At 49.9% G+C, this 25,916-nt stretch overlaps 2 protein-coding genes across 5 annotated transcripts; one reads left to right on the top strand and one right to left on the bottom strand.

The window, feature by feature from the left end:
* Positions 1–219: 219 nt before the first annotated feature.
* Positions 220–18,387, top strand: LOC8034270. The gene is made up of 12 exons (XM_029974885.3): positions 220–1,366; positions 2,521–2,588; positions 3,669–3,886; positions 5,603–5,763; positions 6,961–7,069; positions 9,627–9,672; positions 9,742–9,833; positions 10,998–11,204; positions 13,550–13,612; positions 14,258–14,518; positions 14,964–15,140; positions 16,124–18,387. The coding sequence occupies exons 1-12, from the start codon at positions 822–824 to the stop codon at positions 18,230–18,232; spliced, it is 4,056 nt and encodes a 1,351-aa protein (XP_029830745.2). The 5' UTR covers positions 220–821; the 3' UTR covers positions 18,233–18,387.
* Positions 18,388–20,340: 1,953 nt separating this feature from the next.
* On the bottom strand, positions 20,341–25,666 carry LOC8034269 (resistance to inhibitors of cholinesterase protein 3). 4 transcript variants are annotated; one of them, XM_040219213.2, is made up of 8 exons: positions 25,363–25,666; positions 25,155–25,264; positions 24,423–24,548; positions 23,683–23,815; positions 22,806–22,871; positions 22,637–22,728; positions 22,484–22,561; positions 20,341–22,398 (listed from the first exon to the last, which is right to left on the bottom strand). In XM_040219213.2, exons 1-8 carry the CDS (start codon positions 25,649–25,651, stop codon positions 21,985–21,987), a joined length of 1,308 nt encoding a protein of 435 aa, XP_040075147.1. In that variant the 5' UTR covers positions 25,652–25,666; the 3' UTR covers positions 20,341–21,984. The 4 variants fall into 4 exon arrangements, with proteins under 4 accessions (XP_040075147.1, XP_040075146.1, XP_040075148.1 ...); XM_029972828.3 differs by having other exon boundaries at positions 21,143–21,470; XM_040219212.2 differs by having other exon boundaries at positions 22,484–22,728.
* Between the last annotated feature and the right edge of the window lie 250 nt (positions 25,667–25,916).

Below are 25,916 nucleotides of genomic sequence, written 5' to 3'. Positions count from 1 at the left end.
TGCGATTATCCTTTTTGTATTGCTATTTCTTTTTTTCTAAAGATACTATTAATGAAAAAACGCAAGTTTGATTCTAGAGCTTTAGTGTCGTTGGCTTTATTTCTGAGAATAAAAACTATATAATCGTTGGGGAGTACCGAATCTGAGGTTCCTTTCTCTCGATGTGCGTTTTTTTCAGTTTGCCGTGTTTGCCGCCCAAGGAATGGTGGTTGTTCCGGTTCCGGAATCTTGAGGCATAAGTTAGCGCAGCGGCACAAAAAAACAAGAAAAAACAATCGATATTATATTATTTTGTACTCAACCACTATGTGTAGTAAGCAATCTCGGATGCAAGAAAACGTTTCACGGGGGCTCGTCTTGGGGTCCAAAGAAACGTCCATAGGAGTCGACGGGAGCCACTGGCCACGCTGAGTGGCTCCTTTTGTGTGCCGCTGCTAGATCCCTAGTCGAGAAAAACGCGAAGCCTTGCCGAGGCAGGACTAGCCCAGCCGTAAGTGCCCGAACCATTGATTCCCGTCGGTGGTTCGCGCTCTTGACAACGAGTCCGCCGTTCGAGCGAACGAGCCACCCTTCGCCTCTTGGAGCCGTGTCGCGTCATCGTCGCTCGACTTGCCGACGACAGGCAGCCCCCCGATGCGTCGACGGAGCCCCGCAAGCCACGAGCGAAGCGAGCATGCGGGTTCGGTGCCCAGCGCGCCAGAGTCCCTACTCAGCCGGCTTTCGCCGGCCACCGACGACGCAAGACCCGCCGTCCCCGTCTCTTTCTCGTGAGCGAGTCGTCGGAGCCTAGTTGCACCGCGGACGCGGCCGCGCTGACAAGAATGAACGCGTTTGAGGCGGTCTATCCGCCGCTGCTGCCCGCCAGCGGGGATACCCCGTACGGGAGCGATTCCGACGGCGAAGACGACGTGATCGACGTGCTGTCAGCGGATCACTGCGCGGGCGAACACAGCTATACGATGCCCATGCCGCCCAGCATGATCCTCGAGGCGCAGGAACGTCGAGCGGCGCGTCGGCCCGCTCCGCAGCCCGAGCTGCCGTCGCTGTCACCGGAACTGTCGGCCGCGCATCGCCTCGTTGAGTGGATGGGTTCGCCAGTGTGTCGAAAGTACAGTGCTCCGTTCCTCGAGCCGATGGAAGCCGAACAGAGACCGGCCTACGCCAAGGTGGTGCGTCGACCCATGTGCCTGTCGCGGGTCAGAGCATCCCTGGACGCCGACGAGTACGCTAGTATCACCGAGGTGGTGAGGGACCTCAGACTCATCCTGGAGAACTGTTACCGGTTCTTCGGGCCGTCTCACTGCTTCTCCAAGAAGGCGCAGAAGTTGGAGACGGTGCTGGAACAGAAACTGGCGCTCTTGCCGCGGTGAGTGCTGCTTCACGTCCGCTCTGGTGGACGTTGTCCGAGTTTGCTGGCTTTGTTCTGACCCCTTGCAGTGTGTCTGGCCGAACACTTGGTCTGGGGGTTAAGTTAGGCTAGAGCGAAGGGACACCAAACCCTTGCAGGCTGCCTTCACAGAAAGTAACGGGACGACAACGTAGTGGCGTGTCATACAAGCAGTTTCTCTCCTGGGTTTGGAGAAAAAGAACTGGGAGGGTTTCAAAAGCACGACGACGGTGGTTTTGCTGCATCGCTTCTTACGTCGCTAATTTAGGTTCCAGCACTTTTTTTTTTTAATTTTCCGTGTTGTCCCCGTTGGTCCGGTCTGCTGGAAACTGTAGCTGTCGAGAGAATTTTTCCCTCTTTTGCGTTTAGCTGGAGTAAGTTCCCAGGTGGTATTCTTGTAGGTCCAAACACATCTACCCATTCCTCCTTCCCTCCCTCTGGCAGCCATGTCGCCGTTGCGTGCAGTGTGGCACTAAACTCCGCTCATTGATGAACTGACAGGGTGGGGAAAGCCACGTGCTGACCGGACCAATCTGTCAGTCGTCTTTTATCGCCTAACCCCCACCACTCTTTGGATGTGAGTGTGTGTATTTGGCGTGATCGTTTGACGCAAGATTGGCGGTTGACTGCTTCGGCGAGCTCGTAGCTTCCACCGCAATGTCACCTTCGAAGGCACGAGCAATGTAAACGGCCATCGCGCGACGGTGACCATGGCAACCATCGCGAACACTGTGGCGTGGCTTCCCGTCATGCTACGCTGTCGCAATATCCTCTATGGTTGCTATGGTAACAGTTGTATGATGCCTGTTCTCATCGCTCGGGTCTTTAGTGCTTTAAAAGTTCAACTTTCTTCGATGTCGCTTATCTTTGCAGGCGTGATTTTAAATACTTTCTTCTAATAACTAAAAATGCGCGTCTTTCACCTCTATCATCTTTGTCAGTCACTGCTAACACGTTCTGCAAGGTAACCGCTTTATGCTCCACACGAATCGGGTGTAGCAGCGTAGCTAGTTGCCCCATAGAATGGAGCAGAAAGACAGTGGGCCATGGCTGAAGGGTAGCTGCGATTGGGTTGTTTGGCCCGAGTTCACCTGGCATTGGCTTTATGCTACGTTGCTTTGATCTGCACGCAGAGAGCTGAGGGAGAAGACAACCCTGGAGGCAACGACTCTCGACAACCGGGACGTGTGTGCCCAGCGTGGTAAGGCGCCGCCTCCCTTCCTCTCGACCAATCACATACTCGCATAGTATGAACTGTTGAACCGAATGAAAAATTGCGATCTAAATAAATGTTCGGAGCACAGTTATTCACTGAGAAGGGATGACAGAGATGGGTTCTCAGTTATTGAACAATGTGAGCCTCCCGGCCATCATAGTGTCTCGAACGTGCATGTGCGCCGATAGCATGCATGCCGCTAAAATGCCATTAAAAGGGAAGCAAAAACAGTGTTGTAGTTAAGGAAACACACTTAAATTGTCTTCATTTGACCTCCAGGATTTCGAATATCGAAATTATTTTTCAATTTGGTGCGTGGAGGCTGCAGAAAACCATTTTCAACGTACCGCCAAAGGCCCTCCTTCCCGGAGCGTGACGCCACAAAAGGAATTTTCATAATCTCCATTCTTGCCCAGAGCTATGCCGAGTGAGGAGGGGGAGGGGTAAGTGGTGCTCTTGTATTTTTGTATTTGCCTTCCCCCACCTTCACTCTCACCTGCAAAGTAGGGCATATTAGTGGTTTTTCACCTTTATTATGTTTGATGGAACGTCTAATGACATGTCGGGGTGTCACGTGAGTCGCATAATGTCGTGTCCAATAAGAGTGGTTCTCACAGCTCCGTTTGCTTACATTACAAAGATTACGTATGCCCATGTGAGATACGACCGTAGCTTACCGGCACATTTGTGCTTGTACGAAGGGTTGCAGCCGGTTGAACGAGTAGCTTGGGGCGTGGATACGAGCCGGTGACTCGCGGTTGGACCTCGACGTAAGCTTCGTAGCGTAAGAAAACGCCACTGTGTCAACTAAATAAATGAGTGTGCCACTCTCCAAGCAAACATAGGCGGTTGGGGTTGGTGTTCGATAAGGTGTCGCTACGATTGCGCTGCGGATCCACACGGGTCTGCTCGACCTTTTGGTTTTAAATTACATGGAAAGATTGCTTAGTTTCGATCGTGAGCAGTAGGAGTACCAAAGAAGAAAAGCTGCTTTTATGCAGCCCTCCGAGGCGTCAAAGAGACATGGAAAGGGCGTAGCGAGACAGATGTTGCGACGTGTTTCAGCGGGGCGCCGTGCCCGCCTGTCGAACCTGCTCCCGTCGGGGGAGAGCTCGGCCCTGCTGCAGCTGGTGAAGGCGGAGAAGGCGGCCCGTGCCCGGGAGGAGCGCCTGAAGCAGCGCGAGGAGCGCAAGGTGGAGAAGGAGGTGGCGCAGCAGGCGGCCGCCGACTGGGACAACGCCACCTTCGCCGAGGGACTCGCCCAGCTCTCCTCCTTCTGGGAGGTCGGTGGCGCCCTCCGTTTACTCTCGCAACCAACTTTGGAGCGTCCCACGGAGCATTCGCAAAATTATTGGGCTCCGAGAAACCCTTAAGGTGGCGGGGCGGCGAGTGCGACACGCGCTTGCTAGCACGAGCTTTTGTTCAGCGATGGTTTTTTTCAAACCCACCATCTCGTGCCCGTGGCTTGGCCCGCCCCGTAAGCTTAAAGAGGAGCTTTGGTGGTTTTTGAGCTACCGAATATATGCATGGTTAGAATTCCCAGGCTTTACTCTCCCCACACTCATTGTTCATGATATGTAAATTCAAAATCGCCATTAAGAAAACAGCAGATGAAGGTGAGGCCGAAACCGACATAAACATTTTCTCATGCTCCCCAGCGGGGTGACGTTGCATGTCATATAACTTGCGAGACGAGCAGGCAGTCTAAATAATGAACTATTCAACAATTTTTTATGTTTTGCTGTCATAAACTTTTCCAACATTCACTGCACATCATCAAACTTGCGACTTGCCGAGAACAAGTTGTATTGCCTCCGTATTACAACATGAATGGATGGATGATTGAATGCTAATGGCTGTACCCTTTGTTACGGGTGGTAGCTCGCGCTTCCTGGCCCAGAAACCAAAAGTAGGATTCATCCCCTTGCCCTTCTAGACCAATTAGCTTTCCCTCTGCATTTTTCTAACTATCACCGGGTGCCAAGATGGCCCTTTGGAAGTCGAGCAAAATGACTAAAAGCATCAGTCCCTGCCTCCTTTCCCCAGCAAGGGAGTCACCAGTTTTCCTCTCGTCAAGCCTATGCAGTGTCAACTTAGTGCTGGGCCCTCTGGGAGACAGAGTTGAGACTTTGGGCCAGGGCCACGTATGGAGGGAGTCCCAATTTTCCTTCTGTTCTAGTTAGTTGTGCATCGTTCTATTTTCCCAGGATAATTTCCACCAATCTTCTAATTGCCTCTTAGTGACTGCAATCCTTTTCTCTGCCGTCCTTCCATCGTCGCCAGTAAAACCCAGGGCCCTGGCCAAATCCGTTACCCTTTCAGGCAGGGCAGGGTGAAGCCCCGTGCACTTTAAAACCAAATGCTCTAGTGTCTCCCTCTCATTATGGCAGGTGGCAGATAATAGCTGCATTTGATTTACCGACACCTCCTGCACCGGTGCAGAAAAGCGTAGGGCAGTCTACTTGTGGTCATATCTCAATACGCATACCGGAAGTTCATTGTCCTACATTTTTTTGCACCGGTGCAATGGTGTAGGTAAATCGAATGCAGATAATGTGTCTCGTTTCCTGAAATTTAGCCCTATACGTCCTCGTCCTCAAAAGTCCCGTTCTCGCCTCAAACGGTAAAGAACTTCCTAGTGAAATGTCAAACACTTTTTCTTTTCTTATGTCCTACTTTTATAGCCTGTGCATTGTTAGCACTGATTTTTCCTGCATTCTTCCCGCCCACATTTTCCTTTCTGCCTCTTTCACCCCCTTTTCCACTGGAGTAGTCTGCTCAGCCCCATCGCCAGTCTGTAGGTATTGAAATGTAAGCTTTTGGGTTCAGTTTGCCCATTGTGTGAACCATCTTTAAAGCTTCCTAAAGGTGTAACTGGCTGGACGGCCAGTCGACACGGGTGTCCGTTTAGCCACCCAAAGGGACGGCTAATCCGTACAAGTGCCTAAAGGGACGGCTCGGTGGATCGCCAATCGGCGTGCTGCGCCGTCGCGTTCCAGGTGCCGCAGGTGTGTCAGTTCCTGCGGGTGACCCAGGAGCCCCTGCAGCTGCCCCAGGCCCCCATGTGCGAGCTGGAGCGCATGTTTCTCATGCCCCAGAAGAGCAGCCTGCTCGCAGTCTTCATGACCTGCCTCCTGGTGGCGCCCCAACACCGACCAAAGTAAGCCCTCTCTTCTTCACTTTATTTTTTAATGCGAAGACAAACCTTCGTTGACCATGGAAAAAATCGTAAGGGTACAGGCGATCTGGTGAATATTAACCATGTTGAATTAACCTGAGACTGGGGTAGAGAAGAAACATCAAAGCGTAGAAGGGACAGAAAATAGACAGGACGACGTCTCAAACTCAGCTGAGTTTGAGACGTCGTCCTGTCTATTTTCTGTCCCTGCTATGTTTTGATGTATCTTCTCTACCCCAGTCTCAGGTTAAATCAACATGGCTTCGTTGACTCTTTGTTCCTGAAGTGTAATGTCACATCGCACCTTTCCCCCCTGGAAGCAGAGTATGAAACGTTTGGCTCCTAGTGGAATTCCCCCTTTACGTGGTGAGCAAAGGTGCTGATTGCGCGTGCATTCAAGGTCGCTTGTTCGTTGCTTTATCCAAACACGCATGTTTGAAATGCAAAAGGCATTGTCCTTTCTTTTGGATCCTGCTAGGACTACTTGGTCCAGCGTATGAACTGTGCACAGAACTTCTCCCGAGGTGACGTGTGCAGAGTGAGAGGCAGCAAGAGCCGCCGGTGCAAGTGCCAATTGTGCGTTGCGGGCAACCTTTTATTGCCGTCGAGCCTCGTCAAACCAATCGCGAAGGATTGTGCTCGAAATCTTTCACTGCCATGGAAGGTTTCTTGGGACAGCAAAAAACCGAGTTTGTAGTGTTCGTGGCCAAAATCTGTGTGTTCGTTGCACCGTTCAGACGAGACGTTGTAGGGTTTGCAACTGGCCCAGGATTGCAGACACGTTTGAAGCTTCTGTTGTCTGGCACAAACTACTCTATACATATTTAATTGTTTGCCTTTTTGAATATGTATGTATGTTTCTTTCCACTTCTGCGATGACCTCATCGAAGTCACAGTATTTGAAAAATAATAAATAAATAAGCCTTTTTTTTTTTTTCATATTGGTTTGGCTTGTGGCTTATACCGTTACTGGACATTTGTATTTTTTATCGCTGCGAGGCCCGCTAGGTGCTTTCGATGAGGGGGAGTACAGAAACAGCGCACCACGTTTGCGTGGCGTTTCGGAGTATTGGGGCTAGGGTGCTGTGCCACGGTGTGAACGGTCAGAAAGGGACAGTTACTCCAGTGTCAGAAGAGTGCGTAAGACAGTGGAGTGTTCCTCCTCTTTGCACCTTTCAGGGTGCTGGTGCAACCCCCGATGCCGTACCGGGTCTGGGCGGAGCGGCTACGCAACCGGTTGCAGGTTTGGTACCGTACCTACCATGGCAGTCAGCGCAACGGCCTCAAGGTGAGTCACCGCCTCTTCTTTCTTGTCTTAGGTTTGGGGCAACCTTCTTGAAGCAGATTCCTTCCTTTCCTTTCTCGTGTTTTTGTTGCTCATGCCTGTGTTGTTCATGTCTCTTGCTGATATCTTCATTATTCGTGTCTCTGTTGCCGATTTCTGTGTTTAGGTGTTCCTTTCTTTTGGGTAAGGGGGTACACTACCTGTGCATGTGAACCTTTGAACCGCTCACTCAATCGATGTGATATGTGCAGGTGTTTTTTGTAGCCATATAGAAGGAGGGCATGCAAAGTTTCAGCCGTGTGAACCAGTCTAAAGGGGCCCTGCAATGACTTTTTGACTGGTTTTTAATTTGCACTGAACCTGAGCGTACTGAACGTAGTAACTTAATCAAACTTTTCTTTTCTCAAATTTTGCTTTATATTAAAAGTTATAGGCAAATTAGAATTACAAAAACAAGCAAAAAATAACCACCTTTTGACGTCGTAGGTCCTGGCTTGAGTGGCCGTGAACTAGAGGAAGAGTAGTGAGCTCATCAGGCGCTAATGGCTGCCGCACTCCGTGTCGACGGCTCGAGAGGGCGCCACTGAAGCACGTGTTGGATAGGCTGTATGAAGCAGACGGCCAGGGCAGCTCGCATTGCATTTGCTGTGCGACTAAACACTAATTCGGCATAACACTTCATTGGCCACAAACGACAGCAAACACAGGGTAAAGATTAGTTCAGAACGGGAGCCACTTTGCGCTGACGACGCACCGACAAGTGGCCAAATCGCCAGCAGGGCCCGCGCCGAAGGCCTTCGAAACGCTCGGAACCGGTCGAATTCTCAAGCCAATATATGACCGCAGCGCCGCCGCGTACGTCCGGGACCTTTCTATGCTCTTCGTTCGTCGTAGCCTCATCCCACTAGTTCTCTCTAGTATGCGCTGTTTTTTCCGCCGCTTGGTGGCGGGTATGTCGACGGGTCATTTCTTGTTTCCGTACTTTCTAAACTGCATTTGTTTCTTTTCTGATCTAAAATAGTGAACAAAAACTACTTTTGTAAATAATTGAAACGGTTTGCGACACTTATATTTTGTATCTCGACAAAAAAAAAAAAAAGCTTTTAGCGGCTTTGACCAGTGGCAAGCCCAGGACCAAAGTCATCACATTTTGCGTGCTTTCGGTACCGCGGGTCGCCCTCGTCGGTGGAGGAGGTTTCCGCGTCGTCCGGTTAAAATATGACGCACTGATATTTAGTTACTCTCTCCGTGCCCGCTGGCTTGCCCGAACCCCAAGAGACGTGGAAACCACAAAAAAAATTGGCTTGCTCTTTATGTTTATACATCCTTGATGGAGATGCGCCTCAACGGGTAATCGGTCTCTTAGCTGTAGATGAGAAATTTAGCCAGTGCGGTACAACCGCTAACCTGGGATTTTTAACGTGCATCACGCAGTAGTGATCACACGAACGCGTGCCGGTACGAAACTCATCCAGATCGAAACGGGCGGGAACGACGGGGATCGAACCCAGGAGGTTCCCAGCGCAAGCTTTCGCTACACGCTCTGAGCTGAGACGCGTTAGCCCACTCGGCCACTTCCTCCCTTGAAACCACAAAAAAGGTAGACGCTTAAATATGATTGCAGGGCCCCTTTAATAAGGGACTGTATCCCCACTGAAAAAGTAAAGCATGCAATCTGCTCAATGATTCTATCTTTGAGAAATGGTGTTGATAACCACATATTTTTCTGGTGGAATGCATACTGAAATACTTGTGGCCAATTGCTGTGCAAAAAAATTTAAAAAACAAAAAAAAAGAATTTTCCAGGTAAAAAAAAATTAAGAAAAAATATTTCTTTTACATTTACCAAGTTTTGCAAATTACAATTTTTGATAATAAAGGAACATGGAAATGCAAAATCTAAGTTTATAGTAACTGGCTTCATAAAAGTTTGGTATATAAGCTGCAAAATTTAAGTCTCGATAGTTTCATACTAATACAATATATTTATTAAGTGAAATTTGGGCTAAAAAAAGGAACAGAGAAAAATGCGTTCAAGGTGCTTGAACCTGTGCCTTTCTTCAAGTGCTTTACATTATGCAGTGGAAGCAATTGAAACTTTCTGGGAATACTATCTAAATGTTGGCTGATATAAAGCATTTTTCAAAATCAACTTTTTTTGCAGAAATTGTTTTCTCGGTAGTGTGTCCCCCTTTAACACGCAGTGCCTCCTTTTTATATGTCTACATACGTCCCTCTCTGCACATAAACGTTACATTCGTATTGTTTTTCGTTATTTTTTTAAACTTCTTTTTTGTAGAGTTCTGCTTTGAACCTCATATAAAAGCTGGAGTTCAGTGTTTCCCTATCCAAAGCGTGTTAGACTAGAGCGGCATTATCTGGCCGATACTTTTTTATTGGGTTAAACCTACCAACGCACGAGGCACGTTTGGCTATGTCGGCATTTGCTACCGTTTTAATTTAATAATTTAATTAATTCCTTTATTTTTTTCAAGGCGACAACAGGTTAATCGGGCCAGTAAAATCGCAAGGTGGTAACGCGGATTGTTTCTGTTCGCAGGTGTTCGAGGCACACGGAATAGAGGAGCAGTTCTTTACCGTGCTGGGTAAGCGTCAGGAAAACGCTGTTTGGAGAATGTTTTTTTTTCTTATTGAAGTGCACGGTTCATTTGCAGGTGATGCCGACCCTCTGGATTCCAAGGACTACCACGACCTGACTCTTCACCACAGGGTCTGGCTCTTCAAGGCCCTTTGTGACCACAAGCTGGTTGGTGCCCATTGAGTCCTTAGACAACATTCCGGAACTTCCTTAAAAATTCCGAGCGAAAGATTGCCCGTCCCGTTTCTCTGGCCGACGACGTCAAATGTGACAATCATGCGGTTGAATTAAAATCAGTTAATGGGGTAGTTGGTTGAACATCATGTATACTCTAGCACGAGACAGGAACATGGAAGGGAGAGGACGGTACAAGCACCACTTGTGTTGTGAGTAAAGTTTTTCTAGTCCCTTTCATCGTTTCCGTCCTACGCACGTCGGTGGTCACCATGGGGCTGTGTCGTACAAGGTAGAGTAAATAAAGAGTCGATATGCGCCAAGTTTGTGTCACTAAGCACATTGGCTCTTCGCCGGTCGTCGCCGTACACACGCGGTGGCGTTTACGCATTTGAAAGCGGCCGCCTAGATGCAAAACTGCGCACTCCGTGGTAGATGTCACTATTTGTTGTATCTTCAACGAACTATAATTGTTATATTCCGACGGTGTCTCGCTTTACTGAAGTTATTTGTAGTTCTGAAATTATACGCTTCGCGTACGCGATAAGCACGAAATGGTTGCTTTGCGCGTCCGCAGCTCTGGCTTTGTGGGCACTTGGAGTGCAGGCTCTTCCAATTCAGATTTGTAACGGCCCTTGGAACTAAATTTGGAGGACGAGACCTTGAAGAAAGGTGGCAACTTTTCGCCTTCAATATTTCTATTTTACGCTTTCAAACCTGGACTGGTAAAGGCGAGCGGGCTGAACATGAATACATAAAATTGAAAGAATAAAATGCGGAGGACAAGCACAGGACAACCACGTGGTTGTCCTGTGCTTGTCCTCCGCGTTTTATTCTTTCAATTTTATCTGTGGAAACCTGGACAGCTTGCAAGCATTGTATGTTCTGCCAATGAAACAAAAAACAACCTGCGCATTACGCCTTTCTTTACACTACTCTTTCTCTGGAAACATCACCTAACCAGTGGGGAACACCTTCGGAGAAAAAGCCTAGTTAACAGCTGTCGCAGTCATCAATTCACATATTGTGGCAAAAGACTGGGCTTCTTTTAGATAGGCCCGCGCAGTCTCTCGGGGGGTGTCAGGTGCTCTGCGCCCCAAAGGGCAGCTGGCGACCGGGGTTAACCAACCGGGAACGGTGGCACTGCGGGTGGTGCAGGGCCAGCACCGGCGGGTGCAGGAGTGGATGGCGGAGCAGGAGGCGGACTCCCTGCGCGAGACGCTGCTGGGGCAGGACCGGGAGGGGCGAACCTACCTCTACTTCCCCTGCCTGTGCGAGCAGGACCTCCGCATCTACCGCCAGGGGCGGCTCGAGTACCAGGAGACGCCGGAGGTGGTGCCGTCCGCGACCAAGAAGTCTGCCAAGGTGAGAGGACGCCCCCGGTCGAAGACTCCTTCGTTTGTAGACCCTTTTTTTTTTTTAAAAGGAACCGGAGGAGGCACTGTTTTGCGTCCCCACAAACTTCCAGTCAAACGAGAGGACAACCAATCCCTTGCTTCCTTTAACATTTGGGAAATGTCTTGTGAGCAGTCGTTCAGGTTGTTATCGATAGCTTTGTTGGCGAGTTTTTAAAAGAACACTATAAAGTGCTTTCTGAGAGCCTCGTTTTATGGTCGTAACTCCATCTACGAGCTCTAAGCATCCTAAAAAACCTGAATAGCATTCATGCGCGGCCGCTTTGCGCATTAAAAAAAATGACCGCATCTCCATGTGGTGAATGATATTGATTGGGGTGAAGCTCTGGTGGAGCTGATGGTACTGATTTTATTGTTCATCGGTAGTGCTGGTGGTGCTGATTTTTTTTTTTTTATTTCTCATAGGTAGTGCCGAGTTCCGGGTTGCGTTTTGACTTCATTGTTACTGCTTTGTGGTCGGTGAAATGCACAGCCAGTGGTTCTTCTAGCGGATCAGCTTGGATCCGCTAGAAGCCGTGGGAATGCATGTCCACCACTTAAGTCGACGGTCCATGTCAGAAAGAGAATGTGTGGTATGGAACGTGGTTATATACGCATTTGACTGTAGCGCCCTCTCATCTATAAACGTTGAGTCGATGCATGCAAAGTTTAACGCGATTATATACGCATTTGACCGCAGTGCCCTCACGTGTATAGACGTTGGGCAGCTACATGGAACGTTTCATCCATGACAGAAACCCCAGCTCTTGAGTTACTACCACATCTCAGAGCCCCCTACTCGTCCCGCAGTCGTGGCCGAGTGGTTAAGGCGATGGACTAGAAATCCATTGGGGTCTCCCCGCACAGGTTTGAATCCTGTCAACTGCAAAACATTTTTTCTTTTTATGTGAGCACAAACGCCGGACGGACAAGGCTAGACCCTAAGGAGCTTCGCCCCTAAAAGTGACGGAAGATCCCGACACTTACCGTTGGTGCAGAATGACAGATGGCGCTACCAAACCTTGTTGAATATGGACAAACAGTGCTGGTCAGCCACTCGCGAGCGATGGGTTCCCGCAAAAGATGAGCAGCCGGCCTGTCCGCTTATCCACGTGGGATCTCGACGAGGATCTCAAAAAGCACTTTAGTGCCCCTTTAATACTTGCATAAGATGTCCGATCTGCTCTTACAATGTTCCATAGCGCACCAAGAGGACCTCGCTACATCCCCAACTTTGTGATTTCCGTAGAATTTCATTGTCCCGAGAATTTCGTCATCTACAGGCTTGGAAGTCCTGCCGAAAGGAGGCGCCCGGAGGTCTCTTGGGAAGCAAAAGACGCCTCCTGCTTGTAAACATAAAAAGGGTCCTTAGACAAACTCATTATTTACATACAAGTTTACATTTTCCCACACAGAGTGTAGGCACTATGGTGCCTAGAAGGCATCTCGGTACTGGTGTTTCCACCACATTTTTGTGTGAAGAGGAGTTACGGCACCTTTCAGCTTGCTGGCCAGCAAAGCCTACAGGCACAAGAAAGGCACTTTCACAGAAGGAGCGCTGGCGCTAGATAGGCATGCCTCAAAGCAAACGAGTGTGGGCTAGCTCAGGCTTGTCACCTTCGCTGCCCCATGGACAGATTAGAGTAGCCCCAAGCACTGTACCACTGATGGAATGCACAAAGAGAAATTGCAGAAAACACACAAAAATGGACCTTTTCCGAGAAATTCGGAAGGAGGCTGTGGATCAGCGAGAAGAATGCATAATTACAGCATATATATAATTGTGTTACACAAAAAAATAAAGTGGACGGAAAAAAAACAACGTTTGGGTGGACACCACGGATGCCCCTTTTTAAAGTAGCGTTGGGCACGTGCTGCAGCTCAGAGAGCGAAGGAACTGCTAGCGTAGTTCCCATTATCGATTGGTCGTGCAGGTAGGTGACTTCCTCGATTTTTAGTTTGCGCAGCCACCGCCTGCTGCCGTCGGTATCTGGAAAAGGTCCATTATACTCTCTAACAATTTGGTTTGTGCAGCGCTTTTATTTGTATTAGTTGCAATTGTGAAACATACAGCCTGCGGGCGCACAATTTGTAGCAGTAAAGAGTCGGAACTCTTGAGTCTTTACAGTATATTTTTAGAAAGCAGTAGCAACTTCTAGACACCTTTTTTTTTTTTTTTTCGCTTTCTGCACATTATTTATATGTGAGGCGAGATTTTCGTTGTTTATTTTATCCGAGTTTGAAGTCTCGTGGAACTTTTTTTACAATTCATATTTTTATTGCTACATTTTTTGTTTGTCTTGCAAATGCCTACAGCACGGCAAGAAGAAAGGACGGACGCGACGCAGCTCTTCCAAGAAATCGTCACGGCAGCGCAAGGCGAGTTCTTTTCTGCTGACTATTTCATCGCCACGGCTCCCCGACACTCGAAAAACCCGTCTCAAAATATGTGGCCCAGAATTTTTTTGAGACGAGAGAAGAGAGCAGCTAATTGAGAAGAAAGTACGAACTTCGCAACTTCCCCCTATGGGAATGGAACCCGTGACCCGCAATCTTGAGCCCGATGCTCTACCAGTGTGCTAAGGGGAAGGGAAAGGTACTTTGCTATGCCAAGGGCGGGAGGCGTGTGGGTAAACCATGTGACCATATCGCGTAATTGGACGTCGCAAAAAAGCTTGAAAAGAGCCGTGGGAAAGTGGGGAAGTGCGTGATGCCAACATACTCAATCTGTGTACACCGACTTTATCCTTAGAATCGAGGTAAATCAATTTCATTTAACGATACGAACCTAACTTTGTGTGGAAATTGCCATGCCTACAATCGTAAAACATAACGACGTAGCTCTATCCCTAGAATAAAGAAATTTTCTAAAAGTGAAGCAACATAAACTGCTCACTATTTGAAGGCATGCAACAGGAATCGTCTTCTCCACCATATGCACGCTGAATTTTACAAAACAAAGCAATTATGAGTATCACAATTTTCTTTTCCCCGCCCCACGTTTACAACCCGACGCCCAAACAGGCCCAAGCGACGTCAACCGCAGACGAGAAAAAAGAAGCGGAGAAGAAAGACGAGGCGTCTGGTTCTGCGGACGCCGAACCGGAGAAGGGACCAGAAACAAAAGCGGCACCGTCTCCAAGCGCCGGCGCAAGCGTCAAGGAAATGCCGTCTTTCGAAACGGTTGTCAACAGCGTCGCCAGCCTGCGCGCCCTTATTGCGCAGTTTGGCGAGGGCGACGTCGAGGCGGCCTCCGACGCAGTCACCACCAGGAGTCAGCACAAGGCAAGCGAACTCTTGGGATCTTCCAGAACACTCGTACAGTCTTTATAAACCCCTTGACCGTTTTGGACGAGCCTAGCTCGTCAACGTGGAGCCATTCCCAAGCTGTCGAGGACAAGTATAGCTCGTCTGCTTTCTCTGGTTCACGCACTCAACCGTTTTGGACAAACCAAGCTCTCTCATGGCTTAGTTTGCGGCTCTACCAACAAATGGCAGCACCGAATATTTATCAATTTTACTACATTTTTTGTGGCTAAAATTTTTATCTTGAAGGCAACAACTGTAATTTTAAAGACAACAATTAAGGGGCTGAGGGTGACCCACGGGACCGCTCTCGCTTGCGCGTTTGTCACACATGCCCTTCTAGCCCACCATGGAGGCGTTGCACACTCGGTCTGCACGCCGTCGTCGCGGAGTGTTTGATTGTTTTGGGACGTGGCTTGCGCAGGAAGATCAGGCGGACCAGAAGAATGAGGCGGAGTTAGTGGAGCGTCTGCGGGAGTTGCTCGCGGAGCTTGAGCCGAGTGAGAACAAGTTCCAGCAGACGGAGGCGGCGGTGCGGATCAAGCTTCACAAGGAGTGGCACAGCGACGTGCCGGACGGACAGAACGAGGAAGACGCCGAGGTGAGTCCCCCCGACGGCTCTCTCAAACCAGGACGCTCATCTGCGCCATCCAGTGGAACTTTGTCGGGTAGGAAGCGCCATAGGGGCGGTTTGTTTGCAAGCTGCAAATGAAGCCCATCGTGTCTCCGACAGTTCGAACACATGGGCATCATGCCATCATGTCGGTTTTCATTGCTTTTTATGTTCCTTAATACCGGTACTCAAAAAAGGATTGTCAAAAAAGACGTGATATGTGCAAAGGTAGATGCCGACAATGCTGGTCGCTCTTAACGGTGCTCTTTGAAAATTGCGACAGCATGAACAAGGGGCTTGCTGGAAGATGATCCCTTAGGAGAGACACCCCTCGTGGGACATTAATTCATTTATTTAAAGCGTCCAACAACAGCACAAGCTTTCTCGTGCTCGTTCTCGGTGTTTACTTTCCAAAATGTGGGGGAGGGCAGCTATTTTGAGAGCCAAACGGTGGAAGGGGAAGTACTGAGGCAAAACGGGTGTTTGTGTGTGCAGACCAGCAGGGTGTGAGCCTGCAAAGGAGTACCGAGAACAAAGAGGGGGGTTAGGCCCAACAACTTGTTCAGAGTGAGACATCTAAGCCTACCAGTTTTTACTTTTGCTCGAGGAACTTCTTGTGGGTGTGTCGTCACCCCACCCTTTACATCACTGTGAATTTCACCCTCGTGTAGGTCGGTGAAGTCTTTTGTTTTTTGCGAGCTTTGACTTTATGAAGAGGTTGTACTCCCAATGTCCTGTCAGTTTCGAGCCAACCGTTCAATAAAGAGACGGAAGTTGCATAGTATATTAACGAGTCAAGTGTGCGCAGCCGTCGAATCGTATCGTATTTGAATCCTGAATGATCTTGTGGAGCAGGGCGGTGTCAGTGTACTGCATCTACCGAGTGAGGTTTTACAACATTGATTTATGTGGGGCTGTTACAGGTGCACTGCAGGTTTGTACTGGCCCGTGAATTGTCTCTTCTTCTGCAGGAAGCACTGGATTCCTGGACAATGCACTACAAGGACGAAGAAGGCTTCGAGGAGTCGTCTTCGGACGAGAGCGTTGGCCTAGGAGAGGGAAAGGACAATGAAGAAGACTACCTGGAGGAAGACGCGATGGAAGACAGCGGCTGGCGCGTCCTCCGCAAGCGCAAGATTGCGCTGCCGCTAACCAACGGCGTCGCGGATGCCGAAGCGGTGCCCCAAGTGCCGCCCACGAAAGAGCCCGCTCCAGCACGAAACAGCTCTTCGAACCTCAAGCGCTTCTTGCCCGCAAACCTGGAACGGCCGCCCCCGAGGGCCAAGCTAAACCCCGAACCGATCGCGGTGCCGAACCTCCTCAGGACGGGCTCCAAACGTCCCATCGCGAGCTACACGGTAATCCGCGGACCGAGTGCTCCAGTTGTGAAGTTCAGCCCGGAACCCGCCATGTCCAAGGTCAAGGTGCGCCTCGAGGCCGCCAAGCCGGCCTTCAGGACGTACTCGCAGTCCGCCACGACCGGCGTCGCCGTGCAGAAGGTTGCAAAGCCAGTGACGAGCGAAGCTTTGACGAGCAAGTCGGCGCACGCGGCATTGAGCCAGCATATGTCGGTCGTAACGACCAACGCCGACCAGAAAGCCAATTGTCGCAATCAGAACGTACGCACGTTGTTGGCTGCGGGCATCGTCAATTTCTCGGTGCCCCCGAAACCGGTGGTGCCGGGACGGAACCGTGTGGCGTCGGCAGATTCGACGGCCATAATCCAGAAGCATACTCATCTAGCCGAGCCGGCGACGACAGCTTCGAGCCCCGGACCGCCCATTGAACCGACGACACCGGTTTCGAGGCAGACCTTGTGCAACTGGGGGACGACCGTTTACAGCCCTAACAAACATGTCAGGCCGGCGGTTAAGAAGCATACTCCGTTTTCCCGGGAGGAGACCGTTTACAACTCCGTATCGTCCGCTTCCGCACCAGCTGCAGTTGCAGTTCGGAACTGCGAACCGACGCCAGCCGTGGCTCAGAATCGAGTTCCGCTGTTGGAGCTTGCAAGCGTCATTCCACAAGCTGAAGGCCCCATCCCCATCCCCGAGCCACAACCCCCAAACCCCCGGACGTTCTTCTACGGAAATGTGTCGGAACAACGGACCAAGCCTGCCGCGACGTTCACAAACAGCTTTCCACCGAAATCGTCGGGGTTCCAGCAGACATCGAGGACAACTCAGACGAGCAAGGCCGTCCTCGTGCCCGCCGTGGACGGGAGTGGTCAGGAGATCCTCCTGCACGTCGAGTACTCGACCGTCGACGAGATGCCGACGAACACGCAGTCGTTCACGCCCGTCACACAACCCTCCGTTCCACAGACAGTCGCTTCGATGCAGAACCACAGGCGCGACACGCCGAAATGGTCTCGCAACCCGCCCTGGTGGAAGCGGGGCTCCTGTGCGCCGCCCGTGAGGGCAAAAGACCCGCCTCCGCTTGCGCCCATCGCGCACCGCAAGATCTTCAAATCCCGCAACATCGTCGCCGCGACTCCGCAGTGCCGGTCCGCCGAGCAACAGGCGGAGGCCGCTTCCGCCGAGTGCGCGACTCCCTTGACGGCCGCTGACTTCATGACTCTGTCGGGGCAGCCCATGCTCGCGGCGTCTGGCTCCAACGGTTCTCAGCTCGTGTTCCTGATGCCGCAGGAGACGCAGCAGAAGATGCCAATGAGTCAGCTCGTTTTGCAAGCCCCGCAAGAGCAGCAGCAGCAGCAGCAGCCGCAGCAGCCGGAGCCGATGCAGACGATGGGGCTGCCTCAAGAGCTGCTCTCTTCGGAAGTACTGGGCCAAGAGCTTCTGAATCAGGAAATCCTGAATCAGGAGATTCTGAACCAGGAAATGTTGAATCAGGAGATCCTGAATCAGGAAATCCTGAATCAGGAGCTGCTGAATCAGGTCCTTCCAGGCCATCAGCAGCAGCAGCAGCAGCAGCAGCTTCTCGCGGGGCCGGCGGCGATGGTCACCGAGGAACAGCAGGCGGTGCAGATCTTGTCGGGTGCGGGGACTGCGCAGCAGACGCCTCTTTTGCTCCTGACGAGCGACGGTCGTCTGCTACAGGTGGTGCAGCAGCACAGCTGACCACAGGAGCCGCCGTGTTGGCTGCAGGGCCTCAATCCGTTCGTTCAGCAAAGCCTGCCTCAGTGGGACTGACATCTGCTATGTACATAGTGTTCCGAGCCTCCAGTTTTTTGGCGCGGAGGGCGACCCAAATAAAGCTACTCTTTGCAACCTTCTACCCAGCCTGTGCAAGCTCAGCTGCTACAAGCTCTTCCGCAGGTCAGTTTCAACCGTTTGAAAATCGGTGTGTTCTACAATGTTACCGCCTTTTTTTGAGCGTCGGCAGTTAGCACTAGAGCTCCTAGTTATTTTTATATACCTATGTACCAAGTATGGTGGAGAAATCACCTTTGGATGGACTTGTACAGTTCAGTGTTCAAAACGGAGGTCTTTACATGGCATTTTTTCCGTGCCTATTCGCGGGTTGTAAGTGAAATGTTTATATTTTGACTAAAGTAAGTTACCTGTCAAGAAGGGAGGGCAAGGGAAAGAAAGGCTGGGGAGGAAGAAGCAGATGGAACGCTGAAGAGGCGAGGGGGAAACCTCCTCCTTTCTCTAACGTTCCGTCTGCTTCCTCCTCCCTGGCCCTACCTTTTTGAGTTGCAATGGACTACAGCACTGCATTAGACTTGCCACAGTCTCACTATTGACATGGCATTGCATTATGATGCTCTAAGACAGTAATCTATTTCCAATTAGTTTTGTCTTTTGTTATGCTTTCTATTTGCTGAAACAGAGTAGGTAGTGAACATATCTTGCGCGCACTTAATGAACATGCAATAATTTTGCGTAGCTTTCTTTGGAGAGCAAACGGGAACAAAACCTCTAATGGATGAACAAGGGAGCCTTGAAATTGCCAAGCACTTGTTGACTTGGTGCATAAAATGCATTTTTCACACTTTTGGTGTATAAATTGATGGCAGTGAAAGTCTTCAAATGCAGCCCCTTTCAAAGTAGCCAACTTCTTGAGTGCCACTATGGTTATGCCAATTGAAAGGGGCCAAAAATGTCTTGTGCCTAAGCTCTTGTTATGCTCTGTTGGGAGTTGCAGCACATTTTATATCTCATTTGAGCTTGTGTTCAACACACACATGCAATAATTTTGTTTTTAATATTCTTGTGAGGCATTCGCTTTCCAAGGGAAGCTGCAGTGTGTTGGAGCTTTGGAAAAATTGGTTCTGATACCAGACATTCCAAAAGGGAAGAAACTTTTATTTGTTGACTAGAAGCGAGTTCACCGCCAGTCATCATTCCAGTCAAAACAACTGACAAAATGATGTCTCAACCGTATCCCACACTGCACAGAATATTCAGACTGAAAAGAACGGCAGGATTTGTGGCATTTGGCAACGTGGCCATTTTTTGCTCCAGAAAGCGCCACGCTCCCGCATTTTTTGTGAATCTAACAACTTTCGCAACGTCCATCCAAAACGCTACATATTTAGTTTGAGCAACAATGTACAGGCGATGTCAAAGCAACGTTCTAGCAACAGGTTTTTCCGACGTCCAAACATTTTACCAATACAGATCTGTTAACTCTTTATCGTCCAGCTCTTATTTCTACGCTGGGTGAATACGGTTACATGGAACAGCAGGCAATGCTTGTCACACATGTGTTGTTTCTTTAAGCATATCGAGAACCTCCGTACCTCTTTTGAAGCTCTGTCTTTAGTACCTCCAGTATTTGTGTACGTAGTTCTGATCCAGACGTTTCCATAATGTAGCATAACCAGGGTGCTGTCCCAACAATCTTTCTCAGAGTGAGAAGCTTAAACCACACGAGAGTTGCCTTCAAGGATTGTGCATTCCGCCACGACCCTCGACAGGTTCGTAAACCCAAACGTCGGTCATAAGTATCCTAAATGCTGGCTCACGTGACTCCCGTGGTTGTGATGCCCCAAAGCATGCCCATTTTTTCGACAAATGAAGACGGAGCCGCGCTGAAGCTACTCGAAACTGGGTCTGTGACAGGCATGTAGCCAGGGGAGGGGGGGGGGGGGGGGGGGGGGGGGGCTCATGGGGCCCAGGCCCCCCCCCCCGAAATCTTCCATTTTGCTGGGACCCCCCTCCCCCTCATACAGCATTTTTTCATGGGCGGGCTGCCCCCCCCCCCCCCCCCCCCCCCCCTCGAAACAAAATTCTGGTCGATGAAATATGCCGGCTTCAGTTGCGCCACCAGTTTTTTGGAATGACTTTGGAATGGGACTGTAGACAACTGGATAGCCAAAGTGACTGTCCCATTCTACAGCCGGTAAAAAATGTACTTTCACATGCAAAATACATAAAGACCGCCGCATTGTTTCGGATCAACAAAGCGGCACAAAGATCCGCGACTAGAGATCGTAAAGCAGGCGTGGGAAAGATTTCACGCCGTAGACGCTTGCATAATCTTGGTGACCTGCCCCATCGGGTTCGAAGCCTAGTTTGAGAAGGTTGGAGCCTCGGAGCCCTAAGACCGACCACAAAACTATCCGAATCCGGTCGGTGATTATGGCAGCCCCCACAGCCTCATCAAAGTCCTGTTTTGAGCTAGCAAAAAGAACTCCAAAACTGTCGTTCGGTAAATACATGGGCACACATTATTACAATTCATTGGTGTAAACAAAACGTGCGGCTACAAACTGTCTCATCTCGACACACCCTATCACATTGTACAAGACATACTCGAAGAAAAATGTGTTTCTAATAGTCTCGTGAGCTCTCGCTGAAGGATTGCGCTTTTTCGGCCGCGAATGCGGCAACGTAACGTTGCACGCTTCGTTACACCTACTGTGTGACGAGTTAGCAATTCCAACAGTACATCCAATGCTTTGACGCCAGATACCGTATTATCTGGTCTATAAGTCGTACCATTGTATAAGTCGCTCCCACCTATAAACGGCCGCTTTTTATAAAGTTAATATATGAGTTGTACTTAATAATGAAAAAAAAAAAAAGTGACTCGTACATTGGATACGGTAACCCACCCATCAACCGCAAGATTGCCACAGTGGCCGCTGACTAGATGCCGTAATCCACTCTCAAAAGGTTTCGTCGAGCGGACTCAACAAGAGGCTCGCGTACAAGTCTCCTCCTCGTTCGAGCCAAGGGCAGGTTCCGTGTCGTAGTCTTCAGAGTCCCGGCCCCAGCCGCCGTCGTCGCAGTCCGACTCCAGATCCTCCACGGTTGTTCCCTTGAGCGGCGCTCCGCAGGAACACGTGGGTCGCGGATCGCCGCGGACCTTCCGCTGCCGCAAACACTGATCCGCGCGTTCGGCAACCTAGAAGGAAGACTCAAATCGTCGTACAAATACTTCGCTTTCTCCGGGACCAACACACCCCCGCCCCCCTTCTGTTTTTCATTCCCGACGACGGGAGACGTTCCAGGGGATAGTCTCATATTCGCTGATAGACCAGTTTCAGAAGTGTGCGCCATCTATTAGCTGCTGCGTCGATTATCCGAGTACATCGCTGTCCGAGCACATACCTTAAAAATACATTTGACACAAGGGCTGCGTCCGTGTTTGGCGTGAACTCTGCTCGTATCGAAAACGAGTGCCCAGTCGGCGTATGGCGAGGACTCGGATCCAATCGCGCACTGCATGCCCAAGGAATGACGAGCATCAATGTTGCTCGATTGGGTTTTGGAAAGGGACTAACGTAGACACCTTAGCGAAAAGCCAGTAGACGAGCTCCTGCCGTCAAGTTACGAGTGGGAGGGGAAAGTGCGGAAAAAAGGAGGACATGTCGCATGCCCACTGAGTTAGACTCCCTTTCATCTTGGGTCTAAGCCTGTTATAAGAGCCCGTCACAAAATGAAGTCCAACACAGACTTTCGTCCGGGCGCTTGCTCGGTATTTTATGCCAGTTATCCATCGACGCTTTCCTCAAGGACAGGAATGACCAAACAAATTTGGGAACTCCAGGAACCCTTGAGGGAACTCTGCGGCACAGTGGAATTAACAGAGAGGTGTTGTGACAAGGCGAGAAAGTGGGCCGAAATTTCGCTCTGGCCTCGCGCACCTCATGTCCTCGAACACGGGGGTGAATAGGGACAGTTCCTCCAGCTCCCGTCGTGCTGCGCCATCTTGCGGCGTTTTTCAGAAATGGGAGCAGACCTCCGACACTCCCGATCCGTGGTGGGGCGGCGCTGTTCGGGCACCCGTCGCTTCTTCCACCGTGCTCAAAGGAGGGAGGGACTCTAGGCTTCTAGGAACGCATTCTTTAAAGTATCGAAACACCGACAGCAGACGCTCCAGAAGCTTCCAGAGATAGAACGAAACGGCGAACTCACGCCCGTGGCACGACGCGCGGGAGAGCCCGCCCCGCAGCACCGCTCCTGCCGCCGTTCCAGCCCGGCCTGCCGCTGGCTCTGCAGGGTGAGCTCCTTGACCAAAATGCCGATGGAGCGCCCCACTGCGGGAGAGAGAGAGCGCGCCACAGGTACCTCTGCGGGGTCCTCCCTGCCGAGCAGGAGCTCTTGGACCAAGGCCTCGGCATTCGCCAGGCGCCGCCTCAGCTCCTCCATCTCGAGGTCGCCTGGGGAGAGGCGGGGGTAGCCCGCGGCAACGCAGGCGGCCGAGCGTATCGCGCGCCGTCCTCTCATTCCCACTTACGTTGGTCCCGTTGTCCGCGCCGCAGGAAGGACGACGCATCCGCCGCTGGGCTGCCCGGGACCTTGCCTGACGTGGGTAGGGTGCGAAAAGGAAGCGTCGACACGTCAGATTTGTCGCATGCACGTTTGTGACATGAAAAGTTTGTATCCCTCAAAATCTTGCGGCACGTGTCTCCGCCAGGCAGGCACGATCTGATCTGTGCAGGCTGAATATTACACGAGGCCTTCAACATGCGCACGACGGGATCGACGACCCCAATGCGTACCGGCGTTACACTTGCATGCTCGAGCGTTTGGAGCAGAGGCTTTTGCTCCACATTAAACGTAAATTGAACCAAGGACAGTTAAGGACGCGAAGATATGGGACCGGCACTATTTATTTTGATCACGGTTACCCTAGCACAGCTTTAAATATTTGCTTCATATATTGCCAAAGTTTGACACTCAGCCACGAGGATGTCTCCGTTTATTGACCTTTCGGCAAAGTAATGCCATCGTGCTTCTAGACAGTGCAGCGCACCATGGGTGCCTTCCATATAAGGTTCACATTACACCCAGTCGTAATGGCAATTTCGAGTCTGGAATTTCTCCATAAATTAGGTTATGTTCCATGTAAGATTAGTTAGCCAGGGCACCACGTGAATGTAATACACGAAGGGAAGTTTGTTTCTGCTCGGCCAAGCTTCTAGAACCATGCACATAGTATTGTAAAGTGTCTGTTGGTGCAATCCAAATCAAAGCCCTGTCTACGCGAGCAAAAGTGCTTTATAATTTTTCTGAAAGGGAGACAGCTAAGGCAGGAAAGGAACAGATCTGACAGTGTTAGGTGTTTTAAAAAGCTACGAGGGTTCCAAGCTGTACGGCCCAACAAATTGTACCTTGACGACCCCCGTAGTCTCGTAGCAACTGCCGAGCTGCGAGTTTCTGTCGGATGGTTTCTTCGCACGGGCAGTCCATCGGAAGCACACGGGTCTGTGTCCTGGATTCTGCCGGAGACTTTTTACAAGCCAGCTGGGAGAAAAAAAAAACAGTCTCCAATCGTCAACTGAAAACAGAAGTGACTCGGATGAAAGCATACAACACAAGGGCACAGAGACATTGGAGGCGAAACACGAAAATAGTCCGCATGGTGAAAACTGCAAATGAGACGTGGCACTTTTCTACTAGTCCAATGTTGTGGGGACAGTACCGTCCCAGTTTCACATTACCGTGTCATCTATGAGCAGGTCGGTGATATATTTTTTCAAATCGTACTGGTACAAAAAAGGATGCTGGGAAGTGGCTGTATAGAACAGGCTGTAGCAGACGACCGGGGTGACCTTGAAGGCGATGGAGGAAGCATTGGCGAGCAGGCAAAGGTAAGGAAGCAACTGTGCTACCTTTCACTTACTCTCTACAGTGTCAGATGTTCGATGGGGGGCAAGAAGGACCCTACAGGATGTTCCCATAATTCACAGGGCTCTACGTGCAGCCTTTTTAAACCTTTGCAAAGGGTCTATTTATTTTGTGTCGTTTGCTGAGCCAAGTTTTCCTGCCTTCTTCCAATGTCTGCATACTGCATAAACATAATGTATACGTAAGCGAGGAATTGCTCGTCTTGTGAACATGCATGGCTTGCCTGGAGGATGGTATAGACGAAGAAAACCACGATGCCGATGGTATAGAGTGGCATCACGAGGTTCATGGCACCCCCCGTCTTGGCCATCGGTCTCGGTGGCGTCCGCATGGCCACTGGGGGAAACGGCTGCAAAGAGTGCCTGCTGTTAACATTGTTTATCCAACCCTTTGAGCTAGATTGAATTTGCCGTTAGCGGAAAACGTGGCCACTGGAATTTCACTGATTATATTTTGTTTTGTGTGCAACTTTTATTGACCTGCTATAGTCCGTTGCAACTCGAGAAGGTAAAGCGTGGGTAAGACGGGCCTGGGAGGAGGAAGCAGACGGAACGCCGAAGAGAGAAGGAGGTCTCCCCCTCTCTTTAGCGTTTCGTCTGCTTCCTCCTCCCCAGCCCGTCTTACCCTCGCCCTACCTTCAGGGGTCGTCAGGTACAAGTAGCCTTTAAATTTCTATGAAAATTTGAGACAATCATATGATTGCAGTGTTGATTGCTTTCGGAAATCAACACTAGCTGCAAGATCAATCATATATGCAAAAAATATATATATATGTTTTTCTTTTTTTTTATTAAGTTGTATCGTAACAGTTTGAGAGACGGTAAATCCACATTCGTGAAAAATTGCAGCTTAATCCAGTCGCTGTTTTCTTCTTTTTTTTTTTTTTTTTTTCGTCCCGTTTTTTTTATTGTAGACAGTTGTTTTTCTTTTCTTTTTTTCTTTTTCAGACACTCACCCGGCCTCTTCTGTTTTCCCTGGCAGTGTCACTCGGGCGAGCCTGTCCCATGTCTTCTCGGATGCGAGGATTCGTGTTCCGATCTCTCGAAGCAGCTCTCAGTGCTTCCGCTAAATGAATAAATAAATAAATAAATAAATATAAAAGGCATGGGGATTTTTAAGGTGCTCTGCGGAGAAGCAGCACGCGACGAATTCAGGACGTATACCTGCAAAGGTGTCTGTGTCGGGGGACGTTCCGTAGAAGACTGCCTGCAACATGGGGAAGAAAATCTTCGGCCAGAGTACGCTGAAGCAGCCCACGACGACGGCGAGAACTGCGACGCTCTTGCCGATACCGAGCTGCGTAGCCATTTTGCCGCGGCCCCCGTGGCTAAAACCGTGGCTACTGGACGCCTTCGGAAGATGCGGCGATGCTGCTGTGAGATGCGGGAAGATGCGGACACAGCCTGGATGCGGATGGATCGCTCGAGGCACTGAAGAAATCAACAAAATCATAACCCAAAAAACAAAAATTAAAAAAAAAAAAAGAATAGCACACATTATGTGGATACATAATACGCGTTGACTTTCTGAATAAGGTTGTATCTTGAGCCATCTATGTTGTGTAAATTTGAAAAAGCTGCTAAGTTTTAGAATAATTACTATTAAAGTAAAAAAATGGGTACATTATACGTGAACATATATATATATATATATATATATATATAACATGCACTTTTTTCTGAAATAGGTTGCATTTTGCGCTATCTAAAGGTTAAAC

This window comes from Ixodes scapularis, unplaced genomic scaffold, assembly GCF_016920785.2.
Source record: "Ixodes scapularis isolate PalLabHiFi unplaced genomic scaffold, ASM1692078v2 PGA_scaffold12__126_contigs__length_90152505, whole genome shotgun sequence".
Lineage (NCBI taxonomy): Eukaryota > Metazoa > Arthropoda > Arachnida > Ixodida > Ixodidae > Ixodes > Ixodes scapularis.
The sequence above is the reverse complement of the archived record's forward strand: the minus strand, read 5'-3'. Positions and strand labels throughout refer to the sequence as shown.

Coding starts and splice junctions, on each gene's coding strand:
- LOC8034270 (XM_029974885.3), top strand. CDS start 822: ATGAACGCGTTTGAGGCGGTCTATCCGCCGCTGCTGCCCGCCAGCGGG. Junction 2,589..3,668: donor GGACGTGTGTGCCCAGCGTG/GTAAGGCGCCGC, acceptor GACGTGTTTCAG/CGGGGCGCCGTGCCCGCCTG. Junction 9,834..10,997: donor CCCTTTGTGACCACAAGCTG/GTTGGTGCCCAT, acceptor CGGGTGGTGCAG/GGCCAGCACCGGCGGGTGCA.
- LOC8034269 (XM_040219212.2), bottom strand. CDS start 25,651: ATGATTTTGTTGATTTCTTCAGTGCCTCGAGCGATCCATCCGCATCCA. Junction 25,265..25,362: donor CGACACAGACACCTTTGCAG/GTATACGTCCTG, acceptor TTATTCATTTAG/CGGAAGCACTGAGAGCTGCT. Junction 23,816..24,422: donor TCGTCTATACCATCCTCCAG/GCAAGCCATGCA, acceptor TTTTTCTCCCAG/CTGGCTTGTAAAAAGTCTCC.